The sequence below is a fragment of the Falco cherrug genome, chromosome 9 (genome assembly GCF_023634085.1).
Source record: "Falco cherrug isolate bFalChe1 chromosome 9, bFalChe1.pri, whole genome shotgun sequence".
In the NCBI taxonomy this organism is placed as follows: Eukaryota; Metazoa; Chordata; class Aves; order Falconiformes; family Falconidae; genus Falco; species Falco cherrug.
The window spans coordinates 21,690,006-21,712,494 of NC_073705.1; the positions used below are offsets into that span (position 1 = coordinate 21,690,006).

General features: G+C 35.6%; 1 protein-coding gene across 2 annotated transcripts in view; it reads right to left on the reverse strand.

Moving 5' to 3' along the window:
- Window positions 1–22,489, reverse strand: part of ATRNL1 (attractin like 1) — a 525,452-nt gene that overhangs the window by 304,899 nt on the left and 198,064 nt on the right. For both annotated transcript variants that reach the window (XM_027812182.2, XM_005443870.3), the window contains exon 21: window positions 18,616–18,668. In XM_027812182.2, coding sequence (XP_027667983.2) covers window positions 18,616–18,668 — 53 coding nt within the window. The remainder of the gene's footprint in view (window positions 1–18,615; window positions 18,669–22,489) is intronic.

Here is a 22,489-nt window from a genome sequence, read left to right on the forward strand (position 1 = left end):
GCCACCATAAGTATTTTTACCCTTTACATAAATATGAGACTTTTCATAAGTGCTTCTGTTTATAAAGGCACACACAGAACAGATTAATTAGGAAATAAATTTGGATCACATATAAAGAGAACCTAAAAAAATTCTCACTGCATTTATATCGTAGCATAAGACAATGAAGAAAGCACAAAGATAACAAATTCTAAACATAATCCAACTGCCACATGTGTGACACCTGATAAAACAATCTTTCAATTTTCATCCGGTTGACCTATAGAAACAAGACTAAAACTGTTTTCAAAATCTGGTGAACACTGAAAACGTATTTGTTTATTTTCGAACAACAACACTTCCACAAGAGGTAGCAATCAAAATATTATAAATGGCCATTAGCATCCAAAAATTAAGTATACAAACTTACAGAATTGTTTCAGTAAATTATAGAACAAAATGTATAATTCTTTAGAAGTATCACTGATGCACTCTATGGTTCATTAAAGTGACTCTCATTTTTCTTTAATAATTTAAAAAATCTAGAATATGAATCCCACCTTTTTCTCAAAACGTATTTCCTCTATTTAAACTTAACTCTCAACACATTTTAAATTCACAAAGTGTCGATTAGCTATTACAATTTTCGCAAAGAGACTAGGTAGTTAACTATCTTGAACACTGCATAGATTAGTCTCTTAACTATGGAAAACATGTTAATGACCTTACAGAATGAGCACTGCCTTCTTCTCTTTTTCAAAATGTTAACTGAAAAAGAATTTACCTGAAACACACCATTTTTTTTTTGACAATTTCTTGCTTTTCTACATATCCCTTTGGGAAATATGCAGAAGACAGCTTCACCTTAGTTTTGGATTGTTTCAGGAAAATCCTAACATCCAACATTTCATTTTTTTATGCCATCAATATCTTCCATGTTTACATTTTCCCACTTAACATGTTTGAAATATATATTATTTAAAAAAAAAAACCTTGATGTTCAGAGTTTCCCTACACCAATGGGCAAGGGAAGGAGATGAAACCACCATCACACTACAACAGCAATAATCCCTTCCTACTTTGTGCTGGTACAAATGACTATAAAATGCTTAGTGTGTTGTTGGCTCAGCTCTACAGCCCTGAACTTCATCTCAAATCTGATATAAGATACAGGTAACTCAAGTGGCAGACAGACAGAATTTAAACAGCCACACACTAGAGTATAATCTACAACCTCCCTGAACTTTTACGTCTGAAGTTTCACAGGAAGATTTCTTGAGGAAATAGAAATCCCCTACCCAAACTCAGAGCCCACAGCTCAGAGCTTAAATCCACCCTCACCACCACCACCACCACCACCACCACCACACCTCCTAATATTTGGGAGCCACAGCTGGATATTTTTGAGCCAAAGGTTCTCCAAGAGTCAGCCCAGTGCATCGCAAGCACAACTACTACAAACATCAGCCACCAAGTCACGGCAGCATAGCCTCCTCTTCAGAGCTTTCACCAGGAAAACATGGTGGGGGGTGCCTTCTTTTTGATAGTATTGAACCCAGCTCCTCCTGTTTTTGCCTAGCAGGGTGTGTGCCCCATCATCTTAGTGTAGGCAAGAGAGAAGCAGCAGAAGGATTCACACCAGCAAGGGAAAAAAAGATTAAATTTGCACATGGAAAGAAAGAGAGCAGAGGAAGTGAAATGACACAGGCACTCAGCAGGGGGAGGAGAGTCCTACAGTCTGATTTCTGTTTCCAGGAATGTTGCTTCATTTTGTATTAAAAAATCATTGAATAAAATAGAAAAAGAACGTCGGGAGACCACAATACCATCCTGACATCATCAACGGTCAAATATAACAAGGAGATCTGGTTATTCTTTTCACATCTCTACTTTGATTTTTTCAAAACCCTTGACTGCCTTCACAAGGAGTCATTAAAATCGATTCAAAATGTCAGTAATGAGCACATATGAGAACACAACAATAATTAGGCAAAGAAAGCCATTTAATTAAATGAAGAAAATAAATTTCAAAGCAATCGTTTAATCCTAGTATTGCTGTTAATTTTCAAGAAACTGTTCTCTTTTTTTAATGAAGGCCCATGACTTTTAATATGGTTAATATAGCTTAATATGAGAGTTTTATATTAATATCCAACGAGGAACAGACCTATTCCCATACGCAAGCTTTTGTATTAAAATAAAATTTTGCTATTTCTAAAATGTCAGAATGTTCCCAAAAGAACAAAGGCCAGACAGAAGTCTTGATTTGAAATTCTACTTCAGTATTTCTGAGTGTTACCACAACTCTCTAAGAACATATAATTACATTGGTAATTATTTTTAAAATATGTTTTCTAAAAATTTAGTGTGATTAGTATGAATCAGTGACAGAGTTATATACAAAATGCTGTGTTAAAGAGGAATATTATGACTGTAAAATGAACCACTACAATCAAGGGTGCCTGTGAATTATTTTTGGGTGAGTGCTCACTTAACAGGCAGCTATTCAACACTTTGTTCTATGTTCAGTACTCAGTGTTGGGCCCATGCCTCATTTACTACATACTACAAAAACCCTTTTCTAAAGACAGAATTAATTTCTAATGTGGCTTTCTATAGTATTCATCACTATCATTTTCTAAGTTCTTCAAAAAAGTTAATGAATTTGTTACAACATTACTGTCAGTTGAGCAGGCATTATTAGTCCCATTTTATAGGGCAGGAAATGAAACGAAGAGACCAAGGACAAAAACACCCATTAATCATGACTAGCCAATCTGAAATACCTAGAGTTAGATTTTTTTTATATTTTGAATTATATAACACTACATATGATCGTTCTTATTTTGCAGTTCCTTCCATCATTCATTGTAATTCTTTCCCCTTTTACAACAAAACAGGACAGGAACATATATTAATCTTTCCATTACATTATCACTGATTCGTCCCCTACAAATTCATTCAGTGCACTGTAGAGGGAAAGTTCATGGGGAAATAGTATGTAGCCATGTTATTAAAAGTTGTACAATCATGCCCTAATAAAACTCAAATGAAAAATGCTTGTTCCAGCAACCTTAATTCTTCTACTTGCTTGGCACTCACTGCCTAAATACTATATTTCAATAAAGGGGTTTTATTAAGTAATTTTAAAAATCAGGCTGGAGTAAATTCTAGAGAAGCACTTTTCAGCTGGCTTCTCCCTTTCCCCAAATCTTTCCAGTAGAGCATCCCAGTTTACTACATCTTTCAGCAGAGAAGGAAGAATGAACCTGAGTTCCCAGAAAGGGAGCAAGAGCACAAACAACTGGACACATTCATGGGTTTCCTAACTTTGGCCACTGGCCATTCTCCCACATCCTGTCACATGGCTTCTTAAAACACATTTCTGAAAAAGAACAACATGGCAAAAGATTATCACACACATACAGAATTACTGAGAAATATGCCTAGCATTTTGGTTTCAAAAGTTAAAATTTAGCGAAAGTTCTAAGTCAAAAGTACTGTAATACATGTCAGACAGCCATACAAACAGAGCATGCAACCAAACGCATTCACAACACAGTCTCATTCCCAACTACAACCTAGTTATCACATTTTATAAGTGTTAGGTAAGGGTCACAGTCTTTACCTGATCAACGACTAAAGTGTTTTTCACTTTTTTTCCAGATAACAATAATAATTTCTATTTTGTGAATAGAAACCTCATAAAATAGTGCTGTTCTATATTTATTTCTTGAAATCAAGGTTGTAAGAACCTCCCTCGTGGTTGCAATAACAGACCCATCACAATCAGTCTTCCCACATTTTTCTATTTAAGAAACTCTCTATTCATGCTGATTCTAAAATTCCTGCTCTTACCACTTCATTGCACAGGCAGTTTGTCTTTCTGCTGCTCTTTCTAGAGATTGTTCTTTATTTTCAGTAAGAGATAGCTGAGAATCCTATTCATATTCCTCTATACTAGCAAAAATCACGTTGCTTTTGAAACCGAATTCCATTATCAAATGCTATACATCATATTCATTTGTGACCAAAATAAATTCTCCTTGTAATACATCAAATTTAGGGGCTTACCACCAGACCTATTTTCAGTCAAGATAATTATTTTGAACTTTCAGTGTAGCTGCCTGATTCATTCCTCTGTTGTCTGTATCTAGCAGTCATCCACTGCCTCATTTGCATTGTTATATTGAAATACGTTGGCATCTGACATTACTTGTCCATTGTGACAACACAAAAAGTCATTTACTGCGAAGTCTTTATTATTAACTAGCCAAACTTGCATTTTTGCTTAAATGTAACGAGAGCGGAATGAGCTTCAAAATACTCCAGCATTTACTATTTATATGCTTTTTTCCACGTAAAGAAAGAGCATGTGAGAATCAATTTCACATAAGTTCAAAGTTTTTAGAAAACATATAGCAACAACATTTCGTTAGTTTTCTTTCTGTACGAAAAAAAAAAAACCAAACCCAACCATATTAGGCTAAAAAGCCCACAAAAAGACATAGTGATTAGTGTCATAATCAGCAAATTGGTTAACCAATTCTTTTTTTAAACCAAAATCTTTTATGGAATTTTCAGCTGCTTTTTTGAAAGGTCTAACAAGTGGTCAATTTTGATGCTAAGGGAGGTCCAGATACAGAAAAATCTGACCTGCGTTGAAGTTTTATTCATCCAAACATGATTAATAATCTAGGCTTGATCTATATTGACTAAACTTTCTGAAGACAGATGTGCTCACACGACGGATAAGTAACCCTTGATTCTCTCTACTGACTACAGAAAGACCTAGAAGGCTAATTTAAGGCTGGACACATAAGTTTTAAAAAGCTATTTAGGTGAGAGACATCTCATTGTAACTGTCAGAAGTAAATATCTAGATCTGCCAATGTTATGGTAAACAAAGAAAGACTTGTTGCTGAGGTCTAAAAAACGAGGAACATACATAATTACCTGGGTTCTTTTTAGCACACAGTCTGAAGATGATGCTACTGAAGCTGTTGAACATGGACCACAATCAGACCTCTTTTTTTTTTTTTTTCTTTTTATAGATATATCACCAAACTCTTAACCTAAACAACTGCAACCACAGATGGGGGTTCTGCGAACAGCTGCAGACCCTTTTCAAGTTCTGCCCAGGACCACGGTCTATACACAGAATTTGGAAATCAAGAAGAGAATTATGAACCAAATATTAGCACAAGAAGCAAGAATAAAGAAAAGTGAATGCATTGATTGGCAGTTATTTAAACATCAATGTTAGAAAAACAGTTTAGACATCTCTGATGATGGAGCATTTTAAAGCTTATGGCATTACAATAAGCTAAAAATATAAATCTTATTACTTGATAGTAAGGAATGCTCAGTAAATGAACTTTTGTTTTGTCACAATGGACAGTCTTTGTAATATCTTAATTCTTGCAGTGTTGGAAAAGTACAAACAAAACCAATTAAAAAAAAATCTCATTAAAATATTATGGTAGAAATTCGAATTTATCTCTCCATGAAATTTTCTTCATAATGATCTAGATGCTTTACCAGCTTTACAACACTCAATATTACAACTTCAATATGCAGCATCATTTTGCAATATACTAGCACAAATACTCACTAACCTGATTCTAATTTTTTTCTTTAGTTATATAGCCTATACACACTGAAAAGATCTCTGATCTGCTTGTTCTGACAACTGAACTGGCACATCTAAGAAACATTATTGTTTGAGTTCATGTGTTATTGCCAAAGAGGGGTGTTTCTTGCCATATAAAGTAGTCAAGTTTTAATGTTATTTTAAATCTTGCTCTTATACTGTTCAGTTTATTGTACAAACCCTATGAAGTACTTTGTTTCCTTTTAGAAATTAATTTATTTTTATTTCTAAAATGGATTAATGCCCATAATATGGACATGGCAAAAGTATAAATACTAATTTTATTTTTTTTAATGTTTCTATGCATATATATGCTCAAGTTTTCGTATAAATTCAGAATACTCAGAAGTTACTCACACAATAACTTCTATGTAGAATATTAGCAGAGTTTTTATCCTGGTTCTTGAATAATTCAACACAGATATAAGCAATTAAAGAAACAACCTGTGGTTGATCAGGCCTTAGGAGGAGACAGAACATGTGCTTCATAAATTGACTACAGATAAGTAGGTACTCGTGTAATATCTCAACATTTTCAAAATTCTTTTCCTTCCTTTTTTCTCATTATTTAGTTGAACTTTGCTTAAGAAACCTTAAATCTACAGCCCAAATGTCAGAACTTACCCCATGTTGCTTGACTCTACATGATTTGTACAAAACACACAATGTAAATTGAAGTTGAGATGTTTCAACTTTGCTGAAATTCTTTGCTGCTTCTCAAACAATTTTAACATGTCAGTTCTGAGAACAAAAATCTCTCATAGCAAATAAATCCAGAACACTTTCAGCAAAATTGTACTTCATACTGGACAGAAACGATGCATATCGTACACCTCACTGTGCAGTCTCCTCTATTTTAAAGTCATGAATTGCAGCAGGTATTTTTATTGTAAAAAAATATAATATGCTAAATCACAGTACTTGCACATTGGAGAGCAGAAAACCTTTTGCATTACATCTTTGAAAGGAAGACATAACACGAGCACCTTTTCATTAGGTATATTTAAAGTAAAATCTGATTATTTAAATAATAACATTCTCACTGCTTTTTGCTCATGCTAAGAATTGAGTGCCCGTTCAGCAGAAAACACTGAGGGAATGTTAAAATTCCAAACATTCACAAATGAGATTACATATCTGTAATATTGCCTAATCCAGCCTACAGTCTTTAAAACAGATAGGAGGAAATACCTCAAACCTTAGTATAGAATAAAGTACAGACTGACAAACTTGAGAAAGAAAAAAACCCCAGATTGTTTTCCCTGCTTCCTACAAATTTAGCTTGTAGGGCTGGCAGTTAAGTATATAAAATAATAAACCATTTGGTTTAACTAAGCAAATGGAAATAACAGAGGAAGGAAAGTGGAGCTCAAAAGGCTGTTTTTCTCAGCCCCAGCAGAGTCACCCACTCTTCAGAGATTTATTCTTTGCCTGAGAGAGGGAACGTTGGCCACCATGGCAGGGCTCACTGAGGCTTTTCTGAAAGTGACTTGGAAAACTCAATTTCCACCTCAAACAGCTGCCAGACATTAAAAGAAATATTCTATTTTCCTAGCACTATTTTTACTATAAGCCAGGAACTAGATACAGCTGTGCTTTCATTAATTCACGACATTTTTTGGCCATGGAAAGAAAAGTACTGTTAACTGAAATGCACAAATAGAATAAATCTCTTCCTTTGACTGGTGGGTTTATTGGGTTTTTTTTTCCCCAGATGATTAGCTTAATACAGAACAATTGATAGATACCTATACTGTTTGATAGATATCAGGCACAAACTATTTGGCAATGCTTTTCTAAGAACTGAATTATCATGTAACAAGGAACACTAAACTGTAGCAAACACTGACAGTCTGTTTGTTCTTGGTGTTTGAAAAACACTGATTGTTCATATCATCTATACCTGACCTTCACAGACCATATATTTTGGTAGGTGATCCTTGCCAATGAACATGAAGCGACATATTTGAATGACGTAGTTGTACATTGTTTTCCCTAGATTAATTTCATTTTTCTCTTTCCAACATCTACTGTTCATTCTTACAATGACCTCTCTTCAGCTTCTCTTTCATTAGTCATTCCTAATGCCATGGAAGGATCTAACAGTTTAAAATCTCTCTAGACATACTTTCACAAAAATGTATTTCTACTCAACACGAGTAGAATTCTAAAATTCTTATTTCATTGACACACACAAAAAAAAAAAAAGTGAGATTTTTGCCCTTTGAAGATTTTTCTTCCTACATTGTGCATTCCTTGTCAATTTTCCAAAATTATTCTGATGGCTGTGGCTTTTCCTTAAGGGTGTACCCCAGTAAAGCATGTTTATTTACCCATAACATAAAAAGACAAATCAAATACATATATACTACTTCTCTACCAGTGTATCTTCATACTCCTTGACAGATAAATTTTTCAACTTTCCCTTAATGTCTTGTTTGTTATTGTATCTATTTTGCTAATGTATACTGCCGCTTTTTGACCTCACCGAGTTTGCTCTTCCATTTCACGTCAGCACTACACTTTATGTCAAGTGACTAGCAAATTACACTTTACTGTCAATGGGTTATATTTCTGGAACATTTTAAAATAATATTCACAATTCAAGCTAGGAAAATATGACAATAAATTAATATCAAGGACTCATAGGCTACTTTACAATATGCTGAAATTGAGCTGGGTTAGCCAGTCAGAAAGTTGAACTTAACAATGTCCATATTTAACCTAATATAAGATTTCTTAAAGTTTATATAATCCAAGGTTTTGTCATCATCTTAGATAGAAATTACTCTCAATTTATTTAAATGATCCTCCAGAGCCTTCACTCAAACCCTCTGCAATGGCTTTGCAACACTAATTCTAAAGCTGGAGACATTACTGACTGCCCTTTTGACTGTTACAGATATGTGTGCTGAGATTAGGTGGTTCAGGACCCAAGACACCGAAATAGTGTACCTTGGAATAACGAGACAGTTGTATCAGGTGTTCAGCCTGTAATAATGGCAGAGGCTAAACTAGCCTTAAGTGCTTCATATTTGTCAGTGGAGAAAAGTAACCCAGCTGACACCGCATAATGTGCTAGTTTGTCCAAGAACTCCCAGTCAAAGGAACGAACACAAGGTCTCCCACAAACCATAAGCCATGTACTTATTGAAGTCAGAGGGATTTTTTTCCTATTTCAATGGGTTCAAGATTTCATTACAGATCTTTCCTTGAAGTTCTACTGATCAAGACTTCTCTCTTTTCCCTGGGTAGTCAGCACGAGAATCAATGCAACTGTAAAACCATCACAAAGGTTTTCCGTCCACTGTCAGAAGGTAAAGGGATGCTGATGGATCCTTTCCTATTCTATTTGACTCTTCCAACTAACTCCAGACTTGGGGACCTCTAAGGCCTCCCAGGTGTCTGAGGAGTGACAGCTGCTGTGTTTGTGGACATGTTAGGGAAACAAACACATACACAGCATGTTGTATATACAGCACAAGGATTCAAAAAGTGTTAATCCCTGTGAACCCCAGCTCAATATACAGACAAAATAAAATATTGCACATATATATATATATATATATATATATATATATTTGCATTGCTTGCTTTCTCATTTAAAAGACTGCTTGGGCTAGAGTCCCCTAAAAAGCAAAGTATTTCTCCAATCCATCAAGTCTGTCTCTTGCCTCATCAAGTTTTTCCAAATTCCTATTTCTATAAATAATCATAATTTAAACTGTTTAAAATTTTCTACTAATAGGTATTTTACTATAATACTACATATTTCTTTATAAAATAAATAATACAAAAAATATTTGGGACCTGTGGAACAGTCTGTCAGGCGATGAAGGGCCCTATTTCAGACTTTTATTTGCATATGTTATGATGTATGTTTACCTATTATTTTCTTTTCCTTAGCAGTTAGAAAGCTCGTTTGTCCAGGGCAGTGGACATCTTTTGACTTAGGATAGTATACCTAAATGAACAGTCACTAAAACGACTTAGTCTACTTTGTAAAAAGTTATTAAATAGTATCTGCAAAGGGATGCCAGCCAGTAAAATCACTGATACATCAGCAAAATCTATCAGAGAAAGCAAATAATCCTCATTTCAAAAATGAAGTGTTCTTTTTAAACAAAGAAAATCCATAATATATATTTAAAAAAAAAAAAAAGAAGTAACTACATACTTGGAAAGATTCTCCAATTCACAGTAAAGTCTGAAAATGATTGGCAGCACAACTGTTTCTTTAGCCTGCCCAAAAAAGCTGCAAGCCAACCTAGCATTTGGCAAATGAGTATGCAGAGCCTGGGGTGAGATCATAATGCCTTATTAGGAGCTTCAGATTCTTGGTGTGGTAATTGTTTTAATTCTCTGGGAGGCGACAGTTGGTTTGTGTGGGTATTTTAGCTCAGGGCAAAGACTCTGTTTGTCTGTTGCTCTTTATACGTTCTGAGTTAGTAGGTTTGTTGAGCCTAATCTTTTCTCAGACCATGCTAGAATTGTCTAATTTAAACTGTAATCTGTTCCACTAGACTCTCTAAACACTAAGAAGATTTCTTTTTAAATAGAATTTATTTGTATAAGCCCATATATTCAAAAGGCAATATGAGTCATTATTGTTACTGTATTTATAAAAAAAAAAATTTTAGTCTGTATCAAAGTCAATCAGTGTTAGACTTAATCAGTGGAACTCATTATATTAAGTTAAGCATGACAGTTTTACAGTTATAATGTGTATTTAGTTTAAATTAATGCTGTCCAAAAAGGAAACATGAATTTTACAAATCAGTAGTGAAGCATCTAACTGCTGATATACAACTCACAATTCGGCTAAAACAAACACCTTTTCAATAGCTACAATTTATTGTTTATACCCTTTAACTTTCAACATAATTTTTAAATATCTGGAAAATCTCTGCTAACAGTTTTATTAAAAGTGCTACTTGCTGTTTATCTTCTAAAAGACTCTCCTTGGAATGTTCTTGAGTGTAATTTTTCTCTAAGTATAGCAAGTCTGCCACCTAGTGCTTTATGGCTTCCTCTAGTACACATTTTATTTGATAATTATTTTTTTATATTTCTAAATAAAAGATGCCATGCTTTTCAGTCCCTGGATGTGTATACATGCATATTTGCCTACACACACTCAGAGTGCTTAAAAATTGTGTTATCTTCTTGCTAACAGGTTATGTTACATGTTTCAACAGCCATTAAACCATATTTGTGTTTCTTGACTAACGTGCAACCATCTTATAACTGTGCTCTTCTGCTGCGAGATCTGAAAATCTCACAGTGATTATAAAATTTATGTAATTTTTTTATGAAGTAAAAAAAAAAAGATACCATGTCAGTACAGTATAAGGAATATTGAGGAAACCAAGGTGTCTTTGGTCCAGTGCAGCTCTATACACAGTCACTTATCTGGTGGGGAATGTGGTCACAGTGTGGTACCCCCAGCATCGAAGACATGCACAACTTGGAATGGACTCTGAGCTAAATGCTGCTGAGGTGACCTGCTTGGAATACAGGGGTGATAACTCTTCAGCAGTGGCACCCTACATGGAGACAAAAGCTGGGGAATGATAAGGAAAAGGAAACATAAACAGATTCCATTCACAAAAAAAAAAAAACAAAAAAAAAAAAACAAAAAAACATGCAGCTGAGCTGGAGCAGACCAAGAGATTTATGGTAGATCCCAGCGTGAACTCACAAACTGAGAGCAACCAGAGGTAAGTTTCATTCCAGATCCAGCATCCATCTGCCCTGAGAACAATTCCTTTTACAGAGGTTGCTTATGTCCACTCTTCTGTGAAGATGACAACCTGGGTTTCTGCCCCTTCATTTTGCCGGACTATTACAAGGCAGCTAAACCACAAGAGAAAATTTGGTGGAGTATTTAGAGAGATTTGCTGTAACAGTTTTATTTCCCCTTGTTATAGAATCATAGAATGGTTTGGGTTGGAAGGGACCTTAAAGGTCATCTAGTTACAACCCCTTGCCACGGGCAAGGACCCCTGCGCCACCAGACCAGGTTGCTCCAAGCCCCGTCCAACCTGGCCTTGAACACTGCCAGGGATGGGGCACCCACACCTGGTCTGGGAAGCCTGTTCCAGTACCTCACCACCCGCACAGTTTATGAAATTATAATCCTTGTAACATAGTAACTATTACTGAAAACCGGTTTGTATCAGAACTTTGACTATGAATAACCCCCCCGGGGTGGGGGAAGTATGTTCAAATAACAAGGAAACACTGGGTAGAATGGACTATCAGACCATGTCAATACGTCAGATTAAGCCCAAACTGTATTTCGACAACATTAAATAAGGATGTATTATCTGAGCCTTTTGCTCTGAGACGTTATTGAGCCAATTTTTCTAAAAAGTCATTAGAGCTAACATGTTGTCATAAATTATCTGCTTTTAATAACCTGTCCTCTATCAAACCATCTTTCCAATTACATCTATTAAAAAAAAAAAAGTCAGAAAAAAAAATATAAAATAACACCTATAAAGGAGTAACAGGCCTTTAGTCCAGAGCCTGGATAACAAAAAGTAATTAAGACTTCTTTTCTTAATTTTTATGAAGTGAGATGAATTTTAAATAAACGGGATATAAGAAACAAGTGTTGGCTTTTGTTTCAGGTACCACATATCATGCATAACAAAATAATTTAAAAGTTCTAGATTAAAATAAAAATTTATTGTAAGAAGCGGTAAGAATTACAGGTAAGTACTAGCACTTTCCTTTCCTTTGCCCTTTTTGTAGTCCTGCTGTACCAGCAGTAATGGGGCTAATGCAACTCCAGGACTGGACTAGAACACTTACGAGGCTCTACAGCCAGAACCAAAATTTCCTTCTTCCTTCGCACCTCCCTGCACAGATACCAAACGTTATCTTGAGAGTTTTTACTGGATATACACTTCATGCTTTCTCACCAGTTTTGGGCATGAAAGAATCATTCTTCATCTTCCCAAGTTGCTAACATACTGAGAGAATTGCTTATTGCTATCCTTTCTGCATGTATACCAAGGAAACAAGCAATTGTGTTATGAGCTGTAATTATTTTATGGCTCAGGGTTTAAAATGGCATGGTAAAGCCATAAACCATTTATTCAGGTCAATCCCCAAAAAGTTGTTGCAAAATATTTAATAGCTCACATACAATCACATATTTTTCCTGTGGTGTGTTTTAACTAGAAAAAAAAAGGCTAATAAAATTTATCCAATGATAATTTTTTAAAAAAATCTATGAATATTTTTTTCCTACTAGTCATTTATGTTGTGGGGGTTTTAGTGAAAAACATCTAAGCAATGTTTTCTTTGGATTTTTCCTCCCTGCAAGTCCAACAGATTAACTAGGAAAGCTGAGTGGTGCCAGTGCTCTGTAGTATACTTGACCCTTAAGGTTTCTGCAGATGGGTCTACCATCTTCCTTTGTCACATGCTTCAGCCCAGAAGAACATTTGAAATAGTGGCTGCTGAGTCACTGTGTGAAGCCATCCACAAATGACATTCCATAAAACAGTGAGGTAAGAGAAAGATTAGAAAGAGCTGTGAAAGGAAACACAATGAACCTCAGAAAACAGATAACATAAAATTTGTTCGTTCTTTTAGCCTCTTTTATGGATGTGTCTCCTCTTTTTTAAAAGCTGTAAATCCAACAAATATCTTCACCAGAGGCACATATTCTTGTGAATACGTGGAATAAATTATCAGTAAATAGGTTTTAATTCTATAAGAAGCTATAAATCATTCATCCCCTCCCTGTTTTAATTCTCTTGATAAATGACCCATCTCTTCTGACCTCCATTCACTCCTGGATCCTCTAATCCTTCTCAAAGGTCATGTTCTAATCTCTAAAAGTGGGCCTGCTCTACAGCACAGTAAACTCTGTTATGTTACCCTGGATATATAACGCACTCCTGAATGCAAAATGCAAGCTTTCCTTGATTTTTCTTTGAGTTCACAGATAGTCATGGACTGTCTGTCCAGACCAATGATAAGCACCAGATTAATCAAAATTGTTAATTTATTGAAATCTTATTGCATTGTGACTACGTTCTTGCTGTGCATTGCTGAAAAAATCTTCTGGAATGCCGAAAGCTTCATACTCTGAAGTGTGCTGCCCTGTAACCCACCAGTGTCTACTTTAAAAGAGCAACCAATCTGCAGCAACCAAGGGAGAAGCTAGTGGTTCTCTCGCTGCATTGTTGATGGTTAGTATCCAGAAATAATAAAATACTCTTATAAACATTTTTTTAAAGGGTAAAAGAAACTAAGGTATGTAAACCCATGTGGATTTTTTCAACTACATTTTCTTAGCTGACTACTCGATTGGTCTTAGCTAGGAATTTTCTTAGTGTAATAGGCAGCTCTTCAGTGCTCAGTACATCTGGAAATTTTAACAACTATGCAGAAAAACAATATGATTTATACTTACAGTACTGATTTGTTTAAAGTTTTTATGTATCTGTATGTAGTAGTATTAGAATCTATCAGTTGTACTTCTTGTTTAAAATGTAGCATTGGAACCATGGCACTCAAAGTAATGTACTTAAAACAGATGTTTTGGAAAGCTTTTGACCTTAGAAAGATGGATAACGAGAAGAGGTTTATGAAGGAAAGTATCATATCCTTTCAGAACAAGTGATTGTTAGCAAGCCTATAATACACCCTCTGTGTAGTACAAAAATCAGGAATTGTAAATTTAAACTCATTTTCTCTAGAACACTGGTTTAACTATTTCTCCATTTATGATGTAAAGCTGTGCGTCTGTATATAACCCTGGTCAATATCACAGAAATGGCATTTGTCCCAGTGATTCTTCCCAATCAGTCTAAAACCATCTGGTTTTGCTGCACGTTTCTTTGCACCCAGGAGCAGTGATTCCAACAGCAATGGATTTCTAATGCTGACGTGTGAAGAACTAATCCAGCAATCTGGATGCACACTTTGCTATCTAGGTGTCACTGCTATACATCATGCTGGCTGGGATACCGAAGAACAAGAACAAATACAAATGCATTGTGATGAAATGTTATATTTATGGTTTGTGTACATGCATAAGTCAGCTGCACAATCATCTCTGGCTTCCATTCAGAATTCATTTGTATGGATAGAATCAGCTTCTTATCACTCACAGAAAGGTTGGCTTCTACAGAAAGGGATAGAGATACAAAGCCTCCCTACCAGAAACACAGAGACCCAGTCCAGAAGCAGACTTGTACCCAGCCTGCAAGAATATTTATACGGAAAGACAAAACAGTGGCTTTTAATTTCATGAAGCTTTCTTTTGTATACATATTCTTTATATTATGTATAAGAAATCTTCCATAAGATTTCCTCTGATATTCCTAAACAATTGAACACTTTTGGCTCAAGAAATTCTTCCTCTTACAAAGTTCCTGGACTGCAAATTGTTGGATGTAAAGAGAGAGATATCACTGTATGTTTGTCCCCTTGCGATACTGGTCTCCTGGCATTCATATTCATCCACTACTGACAACAGGGTACTAGAACACAGAGAGAATCATACAGCTCCTTGTGCATCCTTACACATTCAACATTTTTCTGCTTCTTGTATGTGAGTTTTGTTCTTATTCTCTCACTCTCGGAGATGTTTGTTCTCTCTGTTGTGCTTTTTCAATACAGTGAAGCCATGAAGAATGAAATTAAAATAATTTTAATAGAAGCAATGGACAACCATTTTCACACAGTCTGCATAATACACTGTTGCATGCCCTGTCTATTATGCATTTCCTACTCTATATTTATTAAGTTTTGGTATTTTAAAGTAGGAAAACTAGTCATGTCCAGTGCTGCCATGTTTGGAGATGCCATATTAGAACTGAATCTGACGTTTAACAAACTGCCTCTGTTATCGCTAGGATTTGATGGATTTGCTGCTATCTGTGTTTATCCTTTTGGCATAGTATCTGCATTTAGAATAAATCCCTGCAAAGTTTCAGCATATTACTTCTTATATAAATCTCATTCTTCCTGACCGTGCTAGACCTATCTGTAGTTATCCTGTGTTTTCATTTGTGCTCAGATCACTTCAATCACAACAAGTTCCATGTACAGTATTAATATTCTGCTTACTTTCCTACATCATGATGAAAGGAAACAGATAAGGAAGAAACAAAAACAATCTGTGCTATCCCACTGGCTAACTATGAATTCTAGCGTTTACTTGCTGTCTTAGCCTATTGATGTTCATACTAGTGCCTACATCACCACCAGTCCGTTTGCCCTTCCTAGGCTTGAGGATGGCAATGACAGGCAAGAGGGAGGAGAGGACTAGGCAAGACTAGGTAAGCTGGGCAGAGAGCTGACAGAGGTGAAAACAGCTGAACTTTCATAGGGCTGTGGGCATTCACAATATCACAAGCTGCAGAAAGTTCTTCTAAGGCAACAAGCATTCTCAGCCCATATTCTGCTGTTAAAGAGAAACTGAGGTCATCCACTATCATACAAAATCCACACAGGATTGAATTCTAAGGTTTTGGCTTAGAAGAGCATCCCAATTTAGGGCAATGCTTAAACAATTGAAAAAAAAAAGATAAAATTTGAACACTTAAACCTAGTCATTTTGAAGATGACTAAGCTCAAGCATGTGACTAAAAGTTTTTCTGAAGAAGATCCCAACCATACAGCAAACTACTAGTTGTATTCCTGTTTTCCTACCATTCACTGGCTTTGGATTCTAAGTAGTAGAAACAAATATGCCTAGATTTTTTTTTCTCATAAACTTATGCTCCTCATAAGTATTCAAAATTTGTTTTTCTTCAGTATTTTCCTCCCTCCTGAGCAATAACTACTCCTGTGCTGCAAAAAATAAGAATATTCTTCACTTCAGGGAGAAGTAAAGCAGCAATATAAGCGTCTAAAGAGAAAGTTTCTTACAGAGTAGTGAAATAATTGCTGGAAAATACCATCCAAATGCCTACCTTGTACAAAAGCAAAACATGTTCTTATAACAAATTATAGTCCATGCTGAGGCCATATTTTAGAATACTGATCTATATAAGAAATTAGACTATCTTTTTATGACAAATGTATCTTAATACATTATTTAGCAGGTAATGGATGGTGTTGATAAGCAATTGTCATTGAAATCTTAGGTCAGTCAGTTACCCACAAATAAACAAATTATTTCCCATCATGATGCATCAGCCACTAGATGTAAGAAATACAGAAGTCTATTATTTTCAATTAGCACAGACTCCTTATTACCTTCAGAAAACTCTGAAAACCATTTCTAGATGATATTGTAAGTGACTGAAATTATTAAAAGTAGATTTATCATTCCAGAACAAGATCCTTAAAATATTTTGAAATCTGACAGAAGACAAATTGTAGTGAGTTAAAGGTGAAAGGGCATCTTGAATATAGTACAATTTGTGGCCAACATGATTTATAGACCCAACCTGCAACATGATAGCAAAAAAATAATGTTTTTCATGGCGACGACTAAGGTCTACGGATCTAACTACTGTCATCTCTTTTCTGTCTCTTAAATTGAATAATATTTAAGGACAAAAGAAATGTTAATAAACAAAATATCCATATCCATATAGCCTATATAGCACTCTCTTCATAGTATGAACTTCTCATATACTCATTATCTATAAATCTACAAAAATTATACAATTCATAGATTAAAAAAAATTCTTCTAAATACTGAAATTTGTTTTGAAATAAAGAACATTTCTTATGCAACAAACAACAAATGGAATGGAATTTATTCATCAACAACATCTATATAACACAGTTTTAAGGAGTATTTTCAACTTGTTCTATTTTATGTAAACTGTCGATGTCAACAGTATCTTCAAAATACAATATTTTAAAACCATCTTCCAGATTGAAGTATTACATTTGAATTTAAGTTGTCTGAGAGAAAAAAAAAATATCAGAAAAACCCACACAAATTTCTTTAATACCTGGCAAGAGGAATAGATGTTTTAGGCCTAGGGATATGTCAGCATCTGTAATATAGTATGTGTTTATTTTGTTGTGTAAAAAATATCTTGCAGATGCAAACCATTCAAGGTAGAAAATAAACATCAGTAAAGCAGAGAAATATTCATTTATTAGGTAAATGATGCCTTAAAGATACTCTAAAACAAAGCTTTTGTGTACGTTCTAAAATGAAATGCTAAAAAAAAGTCCAAAGATCAGAATGGATGCTATAAATATATTCAGAGATATGTCTTTATGTAAATTTAAGTTTGAGGTAGGGATGATGTTAGAAACAATAGACAAATGGATCCAATTGTCTGACATTGAGCAGTTATGTGCAAAAGTCACAAAAGGTAAAACAGTGTTCTCCAACATCCCATACATTTTAATGATGATTAAAATTACTACTTAACATTGATATTGTAACAGCAAAATTGGCATAGCTCACTGAGGGATTTCTGCACATGGGTAATAAGCATTCTCATCCCTTCAGGTCTTTCAGTATGACTATCAAAAATTTAATGCTTTAAAGGAAATTTGCCAGAGGCACCTTTTGTACAACAATAAGAACATGGAGACAACACACAGTATCATTTTATGATACTCTGGAGAGCAGCTGTGTATCATGTCCCTGGGAGGCAGACTGGCTAAACCATTCAGAATGTTCCCAGAAAATCACACTGTTTAGCCCATTTGCATTTCCCCACCACAGATTCTTTTAAACAATGGCACAATTACTTATTCCTTTCATTCACATACGTTCAGATACAGAGAACAACCCAATGGCTTGGTCAGTTCCTCTAACCTAAGCGTAAAGAATCAACTTTTAGTAGACTTCAATTTGCATTCTTGCGGACAAAGTAACAGAGAAGCCCAGCAGGGCATTTTATTCTTCACTCAAAATGTCAGCGTGCCCAACTTCATAAAATCTTAAGAAAAATATATTGGTTTTCCAAGGAAATGAAATTATCACATAATACGTAAACAGCATTTAAGTACTGAACATTAAAAATATAAGTACTCACAGTAGCATGTTCCCCTAAGTGGATTTCCAAGATACCTATTTTCAGAGTCACAGCTGCAGGGCAAAAAAAAAAGACAAAACCAAATATTCCCATTAAACACAATATAGTTTTAATAAAAATGCAGCTAGAATATTTATTCAAAATAGCATGAGTTTCATTACTAGTAGCAGAGATAGATGAAAATTATAAGTATTTGATATAGTTCTTAATTAGGGCATGCTACTTTCTGTAGGTACCTCTTTCCTTATAAAAGGAACCTAGAGTGACTAGGCTCTCGAATAAGGCACTTCAGTCATGTGCTTAATGTCAGTGCCTGTTGTAGGACTTACAGCAGGTAGTATGCCCCCACTGAAGAGCAAAAGAGAGCCAGGCAGGGAAGCCAAGCACCAGGACCGTAATTGCCCACGCCACTTCAGTGACAGCTTACTGCCTCAGCTGGGTTTGACCTGGCCCTTTCCCAGTCAACAGCTGAGCATCCATCGGGGGATCACTGACTGCAGAAAGTGTTCTCAAACATGTCTTCCTCTAACATACAAAGTCCTGAAACATTGCAAGACCAGGTTTTACACCTTCAAAACACCTTCCACTCTTCACACTGTCCCTTCAGCAAGGGAACGTATGCTCTCCATCTCCAGCCTCACAAACACCACTCTGGTAGGCTGCAATACAACCTTTGTATTATTTCCAACTCTTTAAATGAAAAAAAAACCCCACCAACAGAACAACAACAAAAAAAGAAAACCCCAAAATATCCCTAAGCATAAAGTAACAGTTATATTTTCACAGCGCCACAGAGGACCTAGAGATGATCCAAAGCTATGCCGTCTGCTCTGGAGAGCCTAGTCCTAAGTGACGTAGTTACAGCTGGACCACGGCAGCCGGCTCTGAGGCCAGCGATTGCAGCCATGCGTGCAGCACTATAAGCACAGCAGCATCTCAGCTACATCGCTCCTCTGAACTTCAGAGGCAATTGCTCCTCCTTACTGACCACCCAGGGCACTAGGTGAAATTTAGCCTGAATACAAAACACTGATGCTGCTGACAAGATATGTAAATGGTAAAAGCTGGAGAAATATCTTTCTTATTGAGACGATATACAGTTATTTGCAGAGACATGAAATATCCTACAGAATCTCACAGTGATCATATTGAGTTATATAACATTGCTCTAAAAAGGCCAAGTACTGTAACAGAAAATTATAATCCTGCTTTTGGTGTTCTTGGCTATTCCACAGAAGTCTCCAACAAGATTATAATTTTCTATTAAATACACAGAATGATTCATAAACCAAAGAAAAATATTATCACTGCCTATTAAATTCCATAAAAATATTTTCCCAGAGGAAATCTGACTCATTTAATATCTTGGACTACATTTTCACTACTTTGTTCTAAGAAACTTTAATCACAAGGAGATCTTTTGTGTGTGTGTGTTATTTTATTTGTGAGTAATATTAACTCTAACTTAGATGTCATATCATTTAATAAGTTGCATACTGTAGACTAATATTTGCATTTCTGCTGGTCCCTTCCATTGTTTCCAACCGGTGGCTCTTAACATGCTTATTTTTATTAAAAAACAGGTCTACAAGAAGCTTAGCTTGCTCCTGACACAAAACATGAGGTTTTTTTCTTTTAAACTTGAAAATCTTTATGAAAAAATAAAGCTGTTTCCATTCAGCTTCCCTTCTCCATTCAGCTACCCTTCTAATCAGATGAAACCATCTCCTGCAGATCAATAATAAGCAGAACCCAGGGATTTCCAACATCACATATACCTTTCTGGTATTTATAGTACAGAAAAAACACATGAATACATAAAAGTATCTACAAAATCCATCTAAAACATCACAGGTTTCACTACTTAAAAGAATACACAAAAGAATGGTTAATATCAAAATTACTAGGTACAGAATATTTTGCAATATGAAAGTATTCATAAGTATTCATTCAAATCCAAATAATTATTAATTCCCTGACAATTATAGAAGTGACCTTCACGAATCTTGAAGAGAAAATGGCAATGCAATTTTACAGCCAGCCATTTCAATTGTTTCAGCATAATGCATGATGAAATGATAAAATATGCATAATAATAAAAGAACAGTGAATTACACCACAGCAAAGTATTTTGATATATTATCATATATATTATACTTTCTGTATTGGGAGCCTCACAGAAGTCATTGTGCTCAAGGAGCTAGTGATCCTGGGCACGTCTGGTCTAACTGGTCCTTGTTCTCAGGCTCGAGAAGCCTGCCTGTGAGCATTAGTAGCTGCTGGAAGGGAGGGTGCTGGAAAGCTCCATGCCAGCCTGTGCTGAGCACCAGCGGGTGTTATCAAAGAGAACCTTCCAGCTTGTCAGGAGAAGATGCATGGGTTTGTTTTGCAGCAGATAAAAGGCACCACAGTATGGAAAGGAGGAAGCACCCCTCCACGGACAGAATCTGCTCAGCACACGGGGAAAATCCACGCTGGGTCCCCCACAGTGCTGCACGCATACAGGGCTCCCAGCAACTGAAGGGGCATAAGATTAACCTGCTGTCTTCCTCTTTTTATTCCATCTTAAAACAGTTAGTTTACTATGCCATTTGGTGCCAGGCCTTATCGAGATACAAAAAGGACCCTGCACTGCCTCTCTTACACTTTCTCCTCTATCCCCCAGTGCAGAATCATTTCATGTTGTACATTAGGAATAGCACGAGGTGGAGTTCTTACTAGTTAGGTAAGCCTGCTTTAATTCAAATGAAAGATGCTATTTAAACAGTTTTCAGTGGAGTGAAGAAAGGAAACTAATAGGATTAGGAATACATCTAAAATTATTCACGTGAGTATGTATGCTAGGTTTTGAATAAATTTAGTTTTGTCTTTTAATCCTATCTCATTTCATTAAGCATATGTATTGCTCTGCATTAGTCACTAATTACAATTCCAATTACAAAATTTCATATTCACTGAATTGTTTCCTTATGAGCTTTACTCATTGTAGTAACTTTTGAACCTTTTCCAAAAGCCAGCACACATTTGACCATATGTGAAGCATAATATATGCCTTGTATCTGTGAAACTGGAGCTATACACGTTATTTTATGTGCCATAGGGCTATGATGATTTGCTTTAAGTGGTAATAATGAATGAGCAGTTCCACTCTGGCATTACTCCAAAGACACAGTTCCCATTTACAAGGACAAATGGAGGAAGGCTCTACCAGGTTACGTACAAGTTCTACGGTTTGTTCCAATACAGAAGTATTCATCAAGCTCACTGACCTTCTGATGGCCTGCTATTAGCAGTTATTCTCCATCCTCTCCCTCAATTATCCTTTCAAAACTGAACCATTTTCTTTCTCTTTTTCTCCCCAGATTTCCTGGGAGTTCAAAATAAAAGCTATGGACAAATGCATTAAAAAGTAACATTCTCATATTTATGACCAAGTTAATGAAAATTTCTGGATTTCTCTTTATAGACCATATATGTCTTCAAGAGTACATGTTTACATTAAGATTCACAGATCTGGGGTTCTTTTAATGAAGGAAAGGCTTTTTTGTAAAACAGAGTTTGCAAATAACCCTCTGTTGAAGCTTAGCAAAGTGTATGATCTTGTGCACTATATCTGCATCTTCCAAACTTAAGAAAGCTAAGGAATTGGCAGTAGAGGAATATAGACAGGTCAAATTTTGTCATGCTTACTGGTATCTCCATTAAGGAAGGGTATTCCAGCTTCTCACCTAAAGAAAATTGTCAGAACACCAACCTAGATAGACAGATATTCAGCTTTCTAGACTAGCGATTTGATCATGTGGAAACCTTCTAACAAACAGTTCATCTAACCTTTGATCATGAAGGCAGGATTTTTTACAGTTCTGCTGCCACC